Genomic DNA, 18,869 nt, shown 5'->3' with positions numbered 1-18,869 from the left:
TTTTCTAGGTAGTGTTTACTATCTATATATATAATCTGCTTTTTAAAGCCTGAAATGTTTCATGCATTGTTCTTTTTGTTTTTCTTAATAATTTTTGCTACATTACCTAAAATAATTTTATAATTTCAGGTAAGTCAAAGGCTTATGGTGCAAGGCACTGCTGGTGCTATTAAATACAGAGGTGGTTTTGATGCAGCTCGTAAGATTATCAAGACTGATGGTATACGTGGGTTATATAGAGGATTTGGTATGTCTGTGTTGACTTATTCTCCTACTAGTGCTGTTTGGTGGGCATCTTATGGTTCAAGTCAACGTGTCATTTGGAGGTAAGAACAAAGAGACGAATATAGTTGTAGTGCAAATCTACTCTCTGTCTCTTTAGGAATCTGAAATCTCATGTACTTTTCTGTGTTTCTGTATTTAAGAACTTTGCAGTCCTACAAATTATCTTTGGGGAAGGTGGGCCCTGACTCTTGCAGGCTAGTTTCTGTGTGCAAGTTATGCTGGCATTCATTTATTTTTAACATGGCCAGTTCTTAACTGAAATTGTTCTTGGCTATAAAAGGACGTGAAATTTAATATTATATGGTTTATAGTATATACTATCAAACACTTCCACATCAAAGAATCATTTTCACAATTCATCTAGTCAAAATGCAAAAACATATATGTGTATTGTGCTGCCTGGATTCAAAATTATGATAGTATCTTGGTGAAACTATTTTTACATTTGAAGGCTTTTGTGCAGATAATGAAGATTCTATATTGGGGTTTATTGCATTAATCAGGAAATCCTTAATTGATATTTGGAACCATAGTGCTACACCCTGAATTTGGAGCATAAATAACAATTACTTACCACAGAAAGTTAATAAGGAATTGTTCAAAATGCATAGTTAATAAGGAATTGTTCAAAATGCATAGGAATACTCTATGATATGGCTGCCTACAGACTACTAGTTTTGTAGGTCCCAAATTTGCAATAGCTGTTGTAGAACTCACAAAATCTGAAACTTAAAGGAACAGAAATCTGAAACTGGGGAAATTTAAGTACTGTTGAAATCTAGGACCGTGATGCTAAAAAATAGGAGCTGATATATGCCTTATAAAAGCGAAATTTGAAAATAACTGTAAACTTCAATCTGAAACTTCTGAAAATTTGAAATGAATGTTATAAAAGAATTGTTATTTTGTAGCTGTAATATTTATGAAAATAAAAGAAAAGAATTTAAAGAAGAAATAGATGAACTTTCCTGAGAGGTTGTGAATGCTACCTTAGGTGAAATCCATGGCAATATGGATGATGCCTTGGCCAAACGCAGTCTGTAGACCTGTCCAGAAGACATCTCCTTCAAATACATTCTTTACTACAATTTCTAAGAGTCTATTCATAACATTCCCCCAACTTTAGCTCTTTTTTCCTTTTGCATGTGGGATTATTAGTCTTCTCAAAAAATGTACATCTATTAAACTTAAAAACCAAATGAACCCACAAGACTAGGTCCCATTAACCAATAAAAAGAGAAAAAGAAAAACATTTTCTAGTAGAACCATACAACTAGTCCCTTTGGATCCATAAGATTCTAATCCTTGGAGCCGAATTTTTAATGCCATTGAGGATTGCTTCAATTTCCCTTCCTTAAATCGCGTTACCTCAAAGCAATTCTACTGTTGGGCACTGCAATATTTCTGAAGTCTCCCGGGAAAGTGTCATCATCCAATGACATATTCTTCCATTAAAACAGATCTTTTTTATCGTACCTCATGTAACGTCCCCTTTTTTTGCCTCATTAAGATTGTATTTTTAGGCAACTTGCATTTACTTAATTATATCTTGAAAATTTTAATGACTCCCTGGGGACCAAAAAATAAAAAATAATATAAAGTTATTTGGTGGAGGGAATTAATTATTTATTATTAAGTAACTTTTAGTTATATTTTCCAAAAAGATCTTGGGGAGAATATAAGGATGCAGGGATTCATTCTTCTTTCTGTGCATTTGATGTTTGGTTGAAACCCCAAACCCCAGCTCTGGAGTTGAGCAGATTGCTTCTACTGCAGGACAAAAACCCTCAGGTAAAGATTGGTTTGGGTGGTGTAAGATTCCACCCTAGCCATTAAGGCATGATTCACTCAGGGTCGTGATTTGTTTGAAAATGGTGAATTGATTGCTATCTGCAGATTTTGAATTTCCAGGTTCAAATTTCTTGAAATTTGCAGTGCAAATTATGAATTTGTAATTTTCGACATGTGTGAAAGATTCATGGAATATATTTGCAATGTGTTCATTCAGAAAAAGAATAAATAAAGAATAATAAATATTTTACTGTTCTAGCTGTATAAGTTCCAAAATAAGTTAAAAAGGGGTTAAAGCTTGAACGAGATCTTATTTGCACCTATTGTGATTTGTGTGGTTGCTCTTACAAAATTTGTCCATGCCCTTTTCGGTTTCTTTTGTGTTTTGTATTGAAATATATCTAGGAATACCAATATTCTTTCCTCTTTTAATCTTCACATTTCTATATTCTGATAAATATTCATTCTTTGGGCTAACCGTAATAGAATATTTAGTGTTCTGCTCATTCTAAAGGTAATTTCACTTCTTGTATTGCTTGAAACCTCATTAGAAACTTTGTTTTACCCTCTTCTTTTGTTTTCGTTCGATTGTTGCATTGATCTCTATAGTTTTTGTGATATTTCTGCTCTAATTTTTGTTTTCTGATTCAAATTTCTTCTCTTTTTTTCCATTCACCTTGTATTTCTTCCTTTTCATATTCCATCACATTTTCTTGTTATTCCAGAACAGAATAGACCTTTTTTTTTCTATTTGGTTTATATATAATTTTATTTATGATAAAGTATTTGGCTTTGTATTAGTTAAAACTACTACAAATATCATAAATATATTGAGAGATATAAGTCTTGTTGGTTGAAAATTTTGTACACCTGGGGAGGTGTGCAAAATTGCGATTTCAGCCACATAGTGTGAGTTAAAAACTCTCCAAATTCAAGGGAAGGCTCCCCCTTTTCTACTATAATTAATCAACTATAATATATAAACGCTAATCCAACTTAGTTGGGACAACATCCTTTTTCTCTTTCTTCATAAAATGTGATATTCTTTTCTCTTTTTCAGAAAAGAAACTGCAGTTAGGAAAACAAATACAGCAACTCAAGAAACCTTAACAACTACAAAGATGTTTATAGAGTAAAAAGGAAGTAAAGTTTCTGTGAAAGTTCAAAGACTTCCGTCACTTCCCCAGGACGAGAAAATAGAAATAAAGCTCAAAGTCTTTACTTTCCACTATCATATCTATGTTTCAAAATGATTAGAATAAGGACAAGGTACAACATACAACAACACAAAGTCTGCTGATATGGTGCACTTCTAAACTACTACAAAAGGGAGCAACTGCAAGCACAAAGTCTTACAATTCCTCTTTACTATGAATACTCAGCTGTAATAATTTAATTCTTAATACTTGTAGCACAAAGTCTACAAGAAATCAAATCAAAGCTCCCTTCAACAACCTTGTTAGAACCTTAAGCAAATGCAAAAAAATATACCACTATGACACACGAACACAATGGATATAAGAGTAAGGCTTAAACACAAAGTTTGAAACTCAAATGCTTTCTTGATATTACTTGAGAAACCAATTTACAATTATGAAGCACAAAGTCTTTATGACTGTAAAATTCTGCAGAGTTTTTTTGCTTGCTCAAAAGATAAAAATTACATAGAGCACCCTCCTGTATATATAGGTGAGGGGCTAAGAGCACAAAGTGGGAGAAGTCTAACTAATTAAGACTTTTTTCACAACCAACTATAACTAACTATGACTTATTCAAATTACAGTCCTATTGCTAACCAACTTGTAATTTGTTTACATGTAATTACAATTTACAAGATTACAAGTGATAAGACTACTTCTAATTACAAGTTTTGCTTCTACATGTAATTTGTCAAAAAAGAAATACATAAAAAAAAAAACAGAAGTCAAATGTCGAGACAGTTCTTGTCCTTCTTTACTCCTGGCCATGAAAGCTTGAAACTTGTCAATTTATTCCTGCAATTCATCAAGATTTGGTTCTTCTGTATTCCTTGCAACAACAATAGTTTTGATGATGACATCAGAATATCTTACCATTGCTGCTATATGTTCCTCAAGAACAGTTTGCATCTTTTCAAGGAAATTTTGGCAATTGACAAGTCTATGAATGGAAGTCACTGTAAGTTGTTCTGACTCAAGTTTCTGATGAAGCCTCGACACCAACTCAGAAAGTATTAGATCTTCAGGAAGCAACTCTTCATCTTGACTTAAAATCTTACAAGACATCTTCTCAAAATTAGAGACGATATCTTGCTCTACCTCAGTGCTCATTTCTAGAGTAGCCATAAGTTCCTCAAATTCAATATACCTCTCTCTGTTTGGTATCACAATGTTGTCACATAGGATTTTCAGTTTGACTTGATCCATCTCATGCCAGATTTTCAAATCTTTTTCTATGGATTCCAGACTTTGCTTAAAAGCTTCTTAAGTCTAATTTAATTTCATCTTTGCTGCCTTCACGCTTTTCAATACCTGTAGTGCCTTCTTCACCACTTGACCACTTTGATCAGCCAGTTGATCAACCCAAGAATCAATGGCTTTTGCCTTTTGAGCAGCTTTCTCAACTTGTTTGATAGACTCTTCGGAAGTGAAGGAGGTTAAGGGATCGACCTTCTCTGAAGAATTAGTGATCTTTTGGATCACTGAGATGAGTTGTGTGTTTTCCTCCTTGAGCTTATCTTTCTTTGCGAGGAGCTCATCATAACTTTGAACCAATGAAGCTACCGAGTCCTGAGCATCATGCATCATTCCAATATGTGTCTGCTTTCCTAATTCCACCCTTGTGAACCTGTAGTCAGACAATTGCATTTCTCCTTGTGGCTTATCAACAAGTGGTTTTGCTACCTCTACATACTTCATCTTGTTGCTATCTACAACCACTCATGTAACTGTCTTGGCTTTCTTGGCAGCCTTGGGCTTAGATTTCCTGAGTTGCTGAAAGTCAAGCACATCAGGAGAAATCTCCTTCTTTTTCCTCTTAAGGGTGATTGAGCTCAACCATGGGGGTAAATCTAATGAGCTTCCATTCGTAACAACAATTGTGGTTTGTGTAGAAATAGACTCTGCCTGCACCACAATTGTCATTTTAGGTGAAGCCTTAGTCTGGACAGTGACAAGTGTTTGCTCAGATGGCAAATCATGGCAGGCTTCAGACATGAACTTATCAAAGCTTATGGCAGAGGTATCGATTTCAGGAAGTGACACACTTGATAGAATGACATATGAAGGATTTACATCAAAAACCTTTTCAAAGTTGCCTTGTGAAGTATCCATGGGTATTTGTGCAACTGATGATGATACATTAGTGCAAACAGATGCGCTTACTCAACAAGGTCAACATGAATTGTAGAAAAAGATTCCACATCTGTGTCTATTGGAGACATAGGAGCATCCAAGGACAATTGGGGAATGGTTGTGTGAGGAGAATGTTCATTCAAAGTAGTAGGAGATTTTGCAACATTCTCCTCTTGTGGTTCATTCTTGGGGTCAATGACCTGAATTTGCACTTGAGCTTTCTCTTTTCCTTTCAGCGACACCTCTTCTGGAGGAATAACCAAAGTCCTACTAACCCTCAGCTTGATTCTGGTGCCTGAGGAAGAAGCACCCTCTTTGGATTGGACTCTCACCTCAGACTTACGCCCAACTGGTCCTGTTGAATCACTTTCCGCCCCAACCTTGATTTTTATGGTTTGACATTATTGTTTTTTAGCCAAGCATTGGTATTAGCAAGGATGTGCTGAAATCTATCAAAGATCGAGGTACACTCCTATGACCATTGGACAATTGGTAGAGGAGCTTCAAGAACCCTTTGCTCTATATACTTTGGATCAAGGGTTTTCCCGTCATCTACCGTGCCTTCTGGAATCTTGGTTAGATCCAGATCTACAATTTGCTCCAAAGTAAGCCTGCTGTAGTCCATTTTTCTGATATCCTCTTTTGTATGAAGATCAACCCAGATATCTTCGAGGCGATGAACATGGGTGAAGGCTCTCTTGATTTTATCCTTCATTCCTCGATAATCAAAATCCTTCCTTGCCTTGAACTTCTTCAACTTGATTTATTGAAGTTCTGTCTCCATTGCCTTGGCTCTTGCTGAAGTTATCAAGGAATACCGACAAATTTGCATTATGTGAAGATATATTGATGCCTAACTTATGCTGAGCTAGCTGGACTGCATGAACTATCATCAGCTGCCTAGTCAACTCCATTAGGATGATCTTGTTGGTAGGATATCTGGGAAGCATATATGGCTGATCTTCAAAACATCCAACTCTCATGTAAGTGAAAGATGGGAACTGAAGCAACAAGCATCCTTACTCATTCACTTTCTTCCAGGCTGCCTCAAAGACTCTCTTGTTATATCAAACAAGCACACGAAGTGACCAAACAAGATATCCCGCACCCTCTTGTAATGAATCCTACTAGGTGTCAAAGTGAGTTGCTCATAATATTTCCATACCGGTACCAGTGACCTATCACCTTTGGTAGAAAGACTAGGAAATTGTCTAAGGGACGTTGCTATGTACACTAGGTAGGAATTCATGTAGAAAGTGAGGGTGGTTGGCACTTGTGAGAGCTGCTCACACAAGTTATCACTGATGACTTCACCCCAGAAGATATGAGATCGACCTTTCCTCATGACTACAATGTATTTGTACATCCAGATCTCAAATACATTGGATTGTTTTAACCCAATTATCTTGCTCAGAAGTGTGATCATATCACTGATTTCCTCAATGAAATCAAACCGATACAACTTAGGTCATCTAAAAAAACAGGTTCTAGGAGTCTTAAGCCATTTAGAGTTGATATGCTTTGTGCAATCCGATCTTTTCTGATTGTAATGATCCAAAGCACTCTTCATGGAGATATTTGCATATACTGGGGCATCAGGAACCTTGAAGATCTTATCGACGGTTTCTACATCCAACCTGACAATGATATTGCCATCATCATCTTTGATTGTCCTAGACCCTCTGTCAAAATGAGCAGCACAGGCAAGAACAAATTCTGGCTCTAAGGCTACCACTCGGAAAGTGGAAACCAAGTGGATATGACTATTTAGGAGCAACTGCATGCCATGGCTTGGCGATCCTTCCGTTTTTTCAAGAAACTCAGACATATCAACATGTTTGATCTTTGTGTCCTTAATCTCATCCACAGGAGAGCTCACTTGAGAAGGAGCAATTTCATTTTGATACTTATCATACTTGTATTTCATCTTCTTATTGGAAGGAGATGCTGGCTCTTCTGTCATTGAACAAGAATTCGCAACACCGCTATGAAAACTCCAAAGAGTCAGGACGTCTTCACAAGCTATTGGAGAAGCCATGATCTCTCTCAAATGAAAGAGCTTGGAAAAACAATGTCCAACATTAGACCTATCATGATATTTATCATGGAGAAAGGGAAAATGAGTGGACAAACTTGAATGATGTGTTATAGACAAGACACTGATGGTTATATAGGCAAAATTTTGGATCTTGGAAGACAAAATGCAAGTGCATCGAACTTGGAATGTGCAAGTGGAAGAGCGCAAGTTGGGGAAAATATGCTGAAACTCATACTTACGATCAGATCTTCAAGACCCGATTGCAAGTGCAAGAACTTGTAAAGCAAGCATAAGCTTGTAATCGGGTCTTGAAAACCTGATTGCAAGTGCAAGTGTGCTTGTATAAAGATAGAAACTTGTAGTTGGATCTTGAAGACCCAATTGCAAGTAAGTGTCAGTGCAAAGGCGTTTGAAGGAGAAAAACAAGTTACCACCGTATCCATGATTGCAAGCACAAAAGATAGCAAGGAAAATGCAAACTTGCAATCAGGGGTGTGAGACCCGACTACAAGCAAATGCATAAGGAAATGCATGGATGGTTATGCAGTGTTGAGCAGTTCTCCGTGTTCCGGTTTCCTCCGGTTTCTTGATTTTTGATGATAATCTTTTGATGGTTCATTGTTTATGTCTTTAACCTCACAATGCTGAGTTGGATCGTGATCGTGGTGCTCCGGTAGTGTGTCATTGCCAAATTTCAAGGATATGCTTGTTCTGGGTCAGGCTGACCTTAAGAGATTATGTTAATGTTTAGCTCCAGTATTTATAGTGTGTGAAATTTGAGACAAGGATTACGAATTCAAAAGAACAGTGAAGCCAAAGAAATATTAACACAAAGTCTTGAAGAGTCAAAAAAATTGATTGTAGAGCTGAAAGTTTAAGTAGAAGAGGCTAAAAGGGTTGAAGAGGAGATCAGAAACCAACTAAAGACAAAAGAGGAAAATTACAAAACTTTGGAATTCAAGATTTTTTCCCTAAGAAAGGAATTGGAGAGGACAATGGCTCTATTAAATGAAAGTTGAAGAATGAGAGTTCTTCGGAAATTTTCGACATCCTTAAATCTCAAAAGCCCTCATTTGATAAGAATGGTATTGGATATGAAGAGGGACAAATTCTAACTCATGGAAGAAATCAAATAAAGAGAAGTATGCTTATGTCCCTAAAAGTACCATCAAAGATGAAATCAGCAAAAAGGAGAACCCGAAGCCCTTTTCATCAAGGCAAACTCATACGCCTAGGTTCTACCATTCCTTCCATGGTTATTGTTTTCCATGCAATCAGTTTGGTCACAAGGCAAAATATTGTAGAGCATGTGTGAAGTATAATTATGTTTGGAACAAAATATAAGTTCTTATGGGAATGATAATTCCTTTGCCCCCTAAGTGGTGTATAATGCCCTATGTTATAAGTGCAACAATTATGGACATATACCTCAATTTTGTAGAAGTGGTTTTGTGGAACCATCTAGACAGAACATGAAAGAGAATACCATGGCGAAACAAAAGGGAAATCTACAAGAGTTTGGAAAAGGAAGGAAGAGAATGATAACCAAAAGAAAGGATAAATCTATGCTTGTGCAAACTGTACTTCATCTACAAAATTGAGAACAAGCATGAATTCAGGGGAGCTATTCATTGTATTATTTTTCAGCTTTGTGTAGAAGACAATTCAAAGATAGATCAGCTAATTCATTAATGTTGATTTTAGGATGAGGGAGAGTTATTGGAAAGGGAAAGTGATGCGACTAATGTCAAGAGGAAGCATTATAGAAAGGGGGAGTCTTCTTTGTAAAAATATTGGACAGCCCTTTGCCATTGATGTCAAAGGGGGAGAGATATAGAAAAGGGGAGAAATAGAGTTGGGGGGGCATTGTGTTCATGTGTTCATGCATCATTCGCATATGGTTTGATTGCAAGATTGACATCAATGACAAAGGGGGAGATTGTTGGAAATATTGTCATTGATATTAAAGGGGCTTGGACAAATTTGTAATTGATTTCATGTTGCTGCTTAAGGAGGGTTTTATAAACAACAACATTAAATATAAATGGAAATATTATTGTCTTTTCAAGTCAGAAAATTATCCTTTGTGTGGGCCGATCTTACATTGTGTAGTAAAAATTAAATATATTTATTTAATTTAACATGGGCCAACCCTTGGGGGCTGACCTCGTTGAAGCTAGTGCCCTCCTTGAGCAAAGGAATAAAAAGAATAAAAAATATATACATGCTTGCTTGGCCGACCTAGTTTAGAGAGATGTATCTCTTGGGTGTTGAGGTGCATAAGTTGGTATAAATAATAGATCATTTGGAGGTTATTTCATCAAGTAGTTTCATTGGAGATCATTCTTTTTTTAAAAGCAGATCTAAAGAAGAAAATGGCAGATTTTGAAGCTGATTTAATTCAGATTTATAGCAGACCTTAACGAGAATTATTACAAGACTATGAGCAAATATTATTGAAGATTATTGCAGAACTCAAGGCATACTATGAAGGTGAATTATTGCAGACCTAAGAGCAGACTTTGAAGGTGAATTATTGCAGAGCTTAAGGGTGAATTATTGTAGACCAAAGAGTAGACTTTGAAGGTGAATTATTATAGATTTTAAGGGCAAATTATTGCAGACCCATGAGTAGATATTTTTGAAGATCATAAGCAGATTTAATGAAGCAATTTTTGAGTAGATTAGTGGAGGAGGATCAGATCTGATTCAAGAAGAAGATCAAGAACTTTTCGCTTTATTCTTTTGGAGGTTGGTGCCTCGTTTTCAAAGAGATTGGTCTCTTGTTGAGTTGGTGCTCAGTTGTGGGGATTGGTGTCTCCAGTGGGTTGGTGCCTATAGATCATTTAAAGGGGATTGGTGTCTCATGTGGGTTGGTGCCTACTACAGAGATTGTAAGAAGTTTCTAATATAAGCAATATTTTGTTGTGGTTTTCTTCCACAAGGGTTTCCATGTAAATCGTGTGTTTTTATTTTCTTAATTGCTTGATCTTGCATTTATGTTACTGTTGTGGATGATTAAATTTTGAAGTATTAGATTTGTGACTAATCAAGTTTTGAAAAGTTAAAGTTTGTTGTTATACCAATTCACACGCCCCCACTCCTCAGTATAACTGAGTGCTCTTTAGTAGTGTCCCCATTTTTGGTCTCTCCAACATTGTAGTTAGCTCCGAATTTCTCGGTGTGTGCCAACCTTGTGAGGAGGGATGTTTGGTGTTGGCAATGAGCTTATTTGGTCTTGAGGATGCCTATGACACTTTCCAAAGTGAAATGTGGCCTCTGGTGTGTTCTCCAAGATTTTTGGAGAGAGTGTCTATTTTGAGAAAGTCACTCGACCGACCTTGACTTTCATTATTCATCATCAGTATCATTTTAGTATGCTTTTATTTCGATTCCTATGCTTTTCGGTAGTTTCCACAACTCAAGTGATTTAGAGTTTTGAATTAATTATTTCACTAAGGTTGCTCATATTTATTAAATAATTTAAAGAGAACCTTATTGTAATAGATCGTTGGAAAGGGAATTAAAAGTTTTTAATCTTGGATGCTTAATAAGACCTTGCACATCAAATATATTTTTTTTTTTATAAATAGGGTCTTTTGGAGCATAAAAAGAGTTATTTTATTTAGAGTGAATTTTATAATGTCTTCTAGAAAGCTTGGTGGGAAAAGTATAAAAGGAGATTCAAAGAACTCGTTATGCAAATTATTTAATTTCCTGTTGTGAAACCCTCGTGGTTTTGTGGGATTGAACTTGGTTCATCTCAGCCTTCTTGAGGGCAAAAACCTTCTTGAAGAATATCAATCATGGTGGTGAGAGATCAAAGAAACGGGACTCGGACTCGGCTCGTACTCGGCAAGGCCGAATCGGACTCGGACTCGGGACTCAGAGTCAGACTCGGCTGGACTCGGGAAAGTGAAAAACTCAAGAAATTTAGGGATTTTTAAAGATTTAAAACTTGTTTCAGGCACCCTTTATTGAATACACCTTAAAGACACAATAACATCATCAAACTCGGCTCATTTGATTACATACACAAGTATACATCAATCACATAAGCATAAACGCAAATTGTAGCTAAAGGAAATAACAAACATAGATATATAAATATTGTCAAATGTATACAATATTACAAAACTCATGGAATAAAAAATCCATGTAATCATATGATCATCATCAAATGTTTCATACAAATACCAAAGTTAAATACAACTACAAGCCTATGGCTCAGAGAAGCTTGCACGGCTGCACCCTTCGGCCCCGACCCTCTGCGAAGGTGTCTAAGGTAGGTCCTAGATGATTCGACAGCCATAGCCGCTCCCCATGACACCATGCCATGCTCACCAACATTAGGAACATCCGTGTCACTATCTGCCTCTGAATCTCCTGTCTGTGCTCGTGCTCTCCGCTCCTCCTCTACCATGGCTATAGTCTTAGCCTCTATATTTACCTGGTTGATCCAATCAGTGTCAGACTCGGAGGTTAAATTTTCCCTACTTCTATCGATGCAGTTTCCCCCCATATTTTTTGACGAGGGTTTGGGGGCAGCTCCCCCAAGGTGGGGTCAAGGGGCAGCGCCCCTTGCGCGTTCCCTGTCGCGATACAAGGCGGGGTCGAGGGGCAGCGACCCGCGAGGCCAAAAAAACTTATTATTTAATAAAGGCATCAGGTGTTATTTTTCTATTGGCTGACATGTTGTAACCCTAATATTTTTTTAATGTCATTTTACTTAACCCAGCTGGTAGCTGAGTTTCAGGCACTAGACTCGCTGAGTTTGGCGAGTCTATGCCAAACTCGCCAACTCGGCGAGTCTGGCGAGTTTGCTCACCAGACTCGACTGAGCCCGAGTTTGAGCTCTAGAGACTCGGCGAGCATGTCTCGGGCTCGGACTCGCCGAGTTTGGCGAGTTTGTGGTGATTTTCTAATCTCTGTGAGAGATCCTTCCTGGTTGATATGTTGTGGCTCATTCATTGATATGGTGATAGGAGTTTTGGCAGGTATGATTGAAGTTTGATTTGGGGTGTTTTGCAAAAGGTTTTTGGATGGTTTGGGGATGCCATGATAGACTGAAGACAAAGTATTGGGTGGTTTTCAGTTTGTTGTATTTGATGATTTCATTCAGTTGTTTGTGATAATAATGTTGTTATGGTTTGAGTTGTGGAAGTCTAGAACGATGGGTAGAATCTAACCCTATCGTTTATATCAAAAATTGTTGGGTGTTGTGATTATTTCCTATTGGGCAATAAGACTATGACTGATTTAGGGTGATGTGGGAAAGAAAACAATTCAGTTTGTGGGTTTTTATCAGCTATATGCTTCATTTCAGAAGGGTTTTTGACTATTGCTTGCTAGCATGAGGGAAGAGCACCAGGCCATGGGTTTTTGTAGAGCCACTAGGAGGCATTTTGGTGATTTTTGGGTGGCTGCTCAAGCTACAGTGGTGTGACTGTCATTGCTAGGTGGCTAACACATTAATATTTGGCATGGGTTTATGTGCTTTGATTGTTTGCTTATGTTACACATTTCCAAGCGATCTATCCAAGTTTAGCTGGGTAATATCTTTCAGCATTGCTAGGACAACTTCAACAAACCAGTCTTGGTGTGGGAATTAAAGAAAAGGGTCGAAGGCTCCTTGCTATTGGGTGCTAACCTTCCTTGAATTTTGATGTGGGATTGAAGCTTCTCCATTGTTTGGCATGAATGGTCCTTGATGCTGTGTGTTTATCATTTTAAGGGCATTTGGAGTTAAAAAGGAAGGTTGACGATCTTAAAATGGAAGGTTGATGATCACAACTGGGTGGCACAAAGGATTTTGAGCATTCACCGTACCTGGAAGCTGATTCTCAAAGTCTACTGTAAACCTGTGATCCATTTCTTTGCTGCTTTGTAACATTTTAGTTCACCATTATCAAGTGTTGGCAACCAAAGTTTAGTTCTACTTGTTAAGATTGGTTTTGTAATTTGTTATTTGGTATTGGTGCTCAGAATAGCAATTTGCTGTAAAAAACAGTGTGCTCATTTTTATACCAGTTTCTATCTTTGTATATCAGCAGTCTGTTACTTGAAGTTTGATCATTGTTTTGTCAATAGAGTTGTTGTATCCCGCGTTTCTGTGTATGAAGTTCCATTATAAATGTTACGTGAAATCTTGCAATATCATCAATACATAAATGCAAACAAACCATTCATTTACACAAGCATGAAAACTGTTAGACAAAATGTTGATTAGAAAAAGAGCAAAATATTGTTGAAGAACCAGGGTGGTTATTACAGACTTTACATAGTTTTGGGCATTAATCGTGATTTTTTTGCAATTTATGCTTCAATGGTGAATATGTGATGGTGGTGTTTTTTGTTGAGGATCATGCTTGACATTTCAAGCTTCCATTTTAGGGAGGCTTTGATCAGGACTTGGTGCAACTCCTCTCTCTCGATCTCTACTCATACCATTGTGCAAAGTAGCAATTTTCTTTTTTACATATCAATCCCATATTATTGACATATGTGATTTTTGATGGAATCATAATGTCCACCCACAAAAAAAAGAAGATATACATCTCCATTTGGGTGCTAAATACTAATAAGAGGAGATTTTTCCTTCACAATGACCTTTGTCGATTTTATTATCCATATATGTCAATACGTTTATGATCTATTCACTATCATCATACAAACAAAAAAACTAATGTCAGGGCTTTGAATTCATTGGTTATGGTGGTTCACATTGTAATAGTCCTTTTTGTTCACAACCACAACTATATGTCCTTTGTTCTCCATAGATGCTTTAATCTATAGCTCTATCAAATCTTGTATTCCTCAACTATCCCCACCCAAAATCTGACCTCATTTTTGAAGCTTTACTCCCAAAATTTGACCACCACGTGCCTTCATATAGTATATTGTATATAAAACAACATATGACATGACGAAAGAGAAGAGATTATTCATTTATTGTATTTGTCAACTAGCCCCACCCAAAATCTGGACTCATTTGTGAACCTTTACTCCCAGAGATCCACTACCATGTGCTTTGATAGAATATGTTGTATAAACAATATACAACATTGGAAAATAGAATGTGCATTTATATTGTGCTTGTTTTGGGTATATATTAAAAAGAATTGTGGTCAACCAACCATGTAACCATAAAGGAATTGACTTATGAAACTAAATTGCAATAGATCATAGATTAGAGCTCCATAGTTGAGATTATTTACATAACTCCCAATTTTAGATTTTATTACATCATATGAACACCGAATTAATTTTATGACCATCTCACTTGTCAGAGAGCTTTCAACCTTACATGCGAGAACTCACTCAATAGGTTGAAGAACCAATTTTACTTTAGGAGTTTGGGCCTTTAGGAGTAAACAAATACCATTCCATCTTCTTCATGTCCTTGCCTTTGTGCAAATCTGCCCACTGTTCCTTCACTCATGTACATACATACATACATACATACATGCATATATATGTGTGTGTAATGACCTGCCACTATTTTTACAGATTTTTTTGGCTGAGAAGTTAACTCTTCACAATTTTATCATATTGTTGGCTCATAGAAAGCCAATTCTTCTGCGAGGTATCTGTTGGTGTGTTTTTTATGCACACACAACTCATAATAAAATACCCAGAGATATCCTATTCTCTCATGATCAAAATCTTCTATGTGCTAAACAAATGGACTGTGTGATCACAAAGACGACTCCAAGGTTCCAGATTCATATGGATAGTCTCAGTTGGTTCGTTTTGATATGGTGGTAATCTCAAGGGGGACTTACACAATTGTTCAAGGAATGAATCTATCAAAGGATTCTGCTGACTGCTGACACTTTTAACCTTCTTCTCTTGGAATAATTTTGCAATGGGCTCTTTTGATCCTACTTCTATGAAGACTTGGAAAAATAGGCAAAAGGGGGGGTTTTAGGAAGATAATTCTAATCCTAAGAAATTTGGGGACAAAAATTGCAAAAGTGGAATTTAAAAACCAATTCTTGCTTCGCCAAATTCAACATCTACATAAGAACGGTGCTATCTTCTAAGGAATTCAAAAGGTTTTCATATCACTCATATTCATTAACATTTTGAACAATGAATATAGCATAGAAGTTAAATTTTCATTTATTGGTTCATGCTAACTTTGCACAATAATTGAAAATCATCCAATTATCAGAAGTATGAACAGATCCATTCCACATTAAGCAATTCTATCAAATCCTTCATTCAATCTATCAACTTGAAAATGAAATCTATTCTATTGAGAGCCAAGAAACCATGCTAACTTGCAAAAGCAGACAAAAATTCACCAACAATTGAACAATGAATTATGTCTTAGCACTTAAGAAGTATCGCTACAACAATTTCTCAAAAATCTCTCTTTACAAATGAGAGGAAGGTTTATATATATTATAGACACCCCATTACAAAATAACGGCCCAGATTGATTCAAGATCACCGACCAAGATTAAAACATTAAAGCCCTAATTAGGGTTTGTACAATAGTTATCCAGAGTGGGCCAATGATAAATAACAACTATTAAATCCAACTTTCTTCTAGAAGCGGGCGTCCCTTATCCTTTTCCTTGGGAGAAAATTTGATGAATCTGGTCACTATGGGGCCGAGCTCTTCCATTGGGACACTTGCATAATGTCGACCTTGTATTTCATCAAGTCCATCTTATCAGTTTTCGAAAACCATCGTCAACAGACAGAAATGAGGATGCCTTGCCAAAATGTTGCTTCCGGATTGGACTTGCAGAAGTGAAGAAGTTGCTTTGAACTTTGGCCTTTAGGTTCTCCACATTCATGTCCTTGTCTCGAACAATATGTTGCTCAAGCACATTGGAGACTGTGACGAAGACTTTTCCTTGGATTGCTTTGATTGTTTCTTCTATTTTGGTGTCATCAATCTTGAAGTCTCCAAGGTCCATATGGCCAAGGTTGGTATCCCCAATCCTTTTCTATTCTATCATGATCTTTGACTCCATCTTTGGTCCTTTGTTGTTGAATTTCATTCGAGTCTTTCTGAAATCCCTCCTTGAGTTGATATCTACCACTTGAAAATCATAAAAATTTTCTAAGTTAAAAACAATAAGGGGGTTTGATGTTGATTTCCAGCATAGAGTGCAAAGTTTGAAGGAATTTTCAAAGGATAAATCTTATCGAACTCGTGAAATTCTAGGAATTAGACCTAGAAAATTATTGGAAATTGAAGCATTTGCCCCTAAAAGCATAAAAATGCAAGATGATTTTGAATAAAACTTGAAGAATCTGAAGTGCATTTTTTCTTGGAAGTCCAAAAAATTAAAAACTTCGACTGAAAGTCTAAAAGAAATTTGGAATTTTGAATGAAAATCTGCCTTCAACTTATAGGAAACCTAAGAATCTTGATGAAATCCCTCAAATTACTTAAGGAATCACTTTCAACTTTGTTTTCAAGCGTGGAAATTGGTTTTGAAATTCTCCTGGAAGATGTCTTGGAAGTTTGTAATTTCAAACTTCTCAACACTTGCCAAATTTTATAGAGTTTTGAACCTTTTCAACACTTATTCATTCCATATGCTTGAGTGGACTTGATGTTGGGTCAAAGAATTTTTCTTATTCCCAAGGTGGAATTAACATTTGGACAAGGAATTTTGACTATCCTCGGGCAAACTTGGCACTTGATTTCCACTTTTCTTTCAATCCACCAACACTTAGCCGAATTTTCCTTCATCTTTCTTGAATGGATTTGCTTTTTGCTTGAGGAATTTCCTTGACACTAAGACAAAATTTCAAATTTTCCTCCAAGGTATCAACACTTAGGCGAATTTCATGTTGATTTCAACCTTTTTGCTTTAATTTTTAACTTTTTTTAATCCACCTATACTTAGCCAAATTTCGCCTTCTCTTCATCTTGGGTGGACTTTGCACTTGGATATAATTTTTCATGCCAAAACACTTGGCTAAATCTTCTCTTTCTCACATTGGGTGGACTTGATGTTGATTTAGAAACTTCACCCTTCCCTAGGCGGATTTCATCCTTGATTTAAATTCTAATGCTTGCAAGGGCGAACCTCACATCTGGCTGGGAATTTTGCTACAAGGCTTGGGCGGACTTCATAGCTGATCAAGAAATTTCCCCCTTGTTTAGGCGATCTTCATAGCTAGTCAAGGAATCTTCTTCATTTGCAAGGCTGATTGAATGCCTGACCAAGGCGATTTCTTGGTTTACAAGGGCGACTTAGCATTTGGATAGGAAAATTTCCATGAGAACTTCACCTTGACTTACCACTTTCTTGCAATCTACCAACACTTAGTCATATTTTCTTTCATCTTCCATGGGTGGACTTCACCTTGCTTTGGAAATTTTCCATTTTGGAGGGCGGAGTTCATGATAGAAAGGAAATTTTCAGAATTTTCTTCACTTACTTTGGGCGAACTTCACTCCTAGTCAAGTATTTCATCACCATGCCAAAACACTTAACCAAATTTCTGATTTTCTTCCCAAGGTATCAACACTTAGTCAATTTTCTGACTTCACTTAACCACTTTTCTCACCCATTCCTAGGGTGGACTTTGCTAGTGGTTGAGGAACTTTTCATGTGTCTTGGGCGGACTTTGTATGTGCTCAAGGAACTTTCCATGGAAACTTGGAATTCTTCCATGTAAACAAGGAATTTTTCCAAGGAATTTAGGAATTTTTCATTCCTAAACTTCATACATAGCTACCTTTCTTGTGATCTTCCATTGGCCTTTTTGGAAATTATCCTCTTGATTTGAAAGTTTGTTCTAGATGAATTCACTTGACTTAACATCTTCCTTGACTCGAGGACCACCTGTGTTCCCGAAAAAAGCAAAAAACAACTTTCTATTTTTAGAAAAAGTAGACCGAAAAAGCAAGTTCCCGGATTGGCCCCAAAATGCCAAAAACAAAACTTTCTAAATTTAGAAAAAAGCAAAAAAAAAGTTACCTAAAAATAGGAAGTTGTTAGAATTAACCCTAGGAAATTGTGTTTTTACTCCTTCAATCTATCTGAGCGCACCCGTAGCATCAAAATGTCCATTTGACTGCTTTTCCTCATGGATTTTTGTGACTCCTCCAATTTTGAAAAAAAAAACTTGACTTATTTGCAGTAACGAGAGATTGGAGACAAAACCCTAAGACGCCAAAACACTACCCTTAAAAGCAAAAAAAACAAGGGGGTCCCTATTTGCAATGGGGCGATGTGTGAAAATGTCACAACAGTACCCCAATGTGAGTGTATGCCTATTGTGATTTGAACTCGGGAATTTGCTGCTAATAAGTTCCCTTTTAGTTTGGACATCCTATTTGTTTAATTTTGAACCACATAATGTTTATAAGATTAATCATACTCCATATTTCTGTTTCAAGCTGTGTAAATGAACATAGAAGAAAATGCCTTCATTTGAATTAGTAT

General features: G+C 36.6%; 1 protein-coding gene across 3 annotated transcripts in view; it reads left to right on the top strand.

The window, feature by feature from the left end:
* LOC131029743 (uncharacterized) overlaps positions 1–18,869 on the top strand; it is a 145,335-nt gene that overhangs the window by 55,007 nt on the left and 71,459 nt on the right. For all 3 annotated transcript variants that reach the window (XR_009102818.2, XR_009102817.2, XM_057960385.2), the window contains exon 3: positions 130–326. Coding sequence is in view for 1 of the 3 variants with exons in the window: in XM_057960385.2 (XP_057816368.1) it covers positions 130–326 (197 nt within the window). In the remaining 2 variants the exon portion in view is untranslated. The remainder of the gene's footprint in view (positions 1–129; positions 327–18,869) is intronic.

Source organism: Cryptomeria japonica, chromosome 9 (assembly GCF_030272615.1).
Source record: "Cryptomeria japonica chromosome 9, Sugi_1.0, whole genome shotgun sequence".
Lineage (NCBI taxonomy): Eukaryota > Viridiplantae > Streptophyta > Pinopsida > Cupressales > Cupressaceae > Cryptomeria > Cryptomeria japonica.
Note: the sequence above shows the minus strand (reverse complement) of the source record. Positions and strands in the feature narration are given on the sequence as shown.